General features: G+C 70.9%; 1 protein-coding gene across 3 annotated transcripts in view; it reads right to left on the minus strand.

Annotated features, from left to right (window-relative positions):
- The window catches only part of ZDHHC2 (zinc finger DHHC-type palmitoyltransferase 2), a 42,119-nt gene extending 41,493 nt beyond the window's left edge, over positions 1-626 (minus strand). Inside the window, exon 1 of one of the 3 annotated variants that reach the window (XM_069104980.1) lies at positions 388-626. In XM_069104980.1, coding sequence (XP_068961081.1) covers positions 388-577 — 190 coding nt within the window. In that variant the 5' untranslated portion in view covers positions 578-626. The remainder of the gene's footprint in view (positions 1-387) is intronic. The other 2 variants (XM_069104978.1, XM_069104979.1) reach the window with 2 other exon arrangements.
- Between the last annotated feature and the right edge of the window lie 285 nt (positions 627-911).

Raw genomic sequence — 911 nt, forward strand, 5'->3', positions numbered from 1 at the left:
GACACGCGGACGAGCCGCGATTTGGTGCTGGCTGGGGGTCCAAGCACTCCTGGACACAAGCCGGGGAAAAGGGGTTGGAGTTGGGGGGGGGGGTGAGGAAAGGGATGGGGGATTCCCTCGTGAACTGGCCCACAATCAGGTAAAGTGAAGAAGGGTTAGGGCGGGGTGCGGGGCTAGCGAGGCTCAGGCAAAGGGTGGAGGCCCCCCGGAGCCGCTCGAGGACTGACCCACGCGGGGCACAGAGGGGCTTGATCCAGACTGAAGGGGTGGGATGAAGCCCGGGCCAGGGGTGGGGCCCGCATGGGTCTGACCCTCGCGGGGCTGGGACTGGGGCGGGGATGACGGCCTGGGCCAGGGGTGGGGGCCCCCCCCCGGGCTCGGACTGACCCACGCAGAGCTGTCCAGCGTAGGCGTAGTAGGACCAGCCGAGCAGGAGGCCGATGAAGATCACGGGGATCCAGTAGAGTATCCGCCGCCAGCGCCGGGCTCGGGCCCTGGGCCGCCCTCGGGTGCGACCCGACCCCCGTTCGGACCCCGACCCCCGTTCGGGGCCCTGGCCCTGGCCCGCGGACGCCATCGCTGCACCCCCCCCCGGCCCGGCCCGGCAGCCGCCGCCTCCTCCCTCCTTCCCAGCGCGCACGCCCACGGCCACGGCCACGGCCACAGCCGCCCCGCCTCCGCCCGAGAGGGAGGGGGAACAGGAGAGAGGGAGGAGGGGCGGGGCCTGAGGAACCTAAGCTACTCGGGGAAAAAGCCCTGGAGCTGGCCCGGCCCGTTCCAGGGGGCCACCTGGCAGCGCCTGTTACAGATAAGGTAACTGAGGCTGGACCTCTGGCTTAGCTACAGTTCCACAGCCCCTCGGAGCCCTTCCTTAGCACCCTGGCTCTCCCCTGCCTGCCTGGCCAGGCTGA

Source organism: Petaurus breviceps, unplaced genomic scaffold (genome assembly GCF_028583685.1).
Source record: "Petaurus breviceps papuanus isolate PSGF00001 unplaced genomic scaffold, PetGlider_PUasm1.0 689, whole genome shotgun sequence".
Taxonomy (NCBI): domain Eukaryota; kingdom Metazoa; phylum Chordata; class Mammalia; order Diprotodontia; family Petauridae; genus Petaurus; species Petaurus breviceps.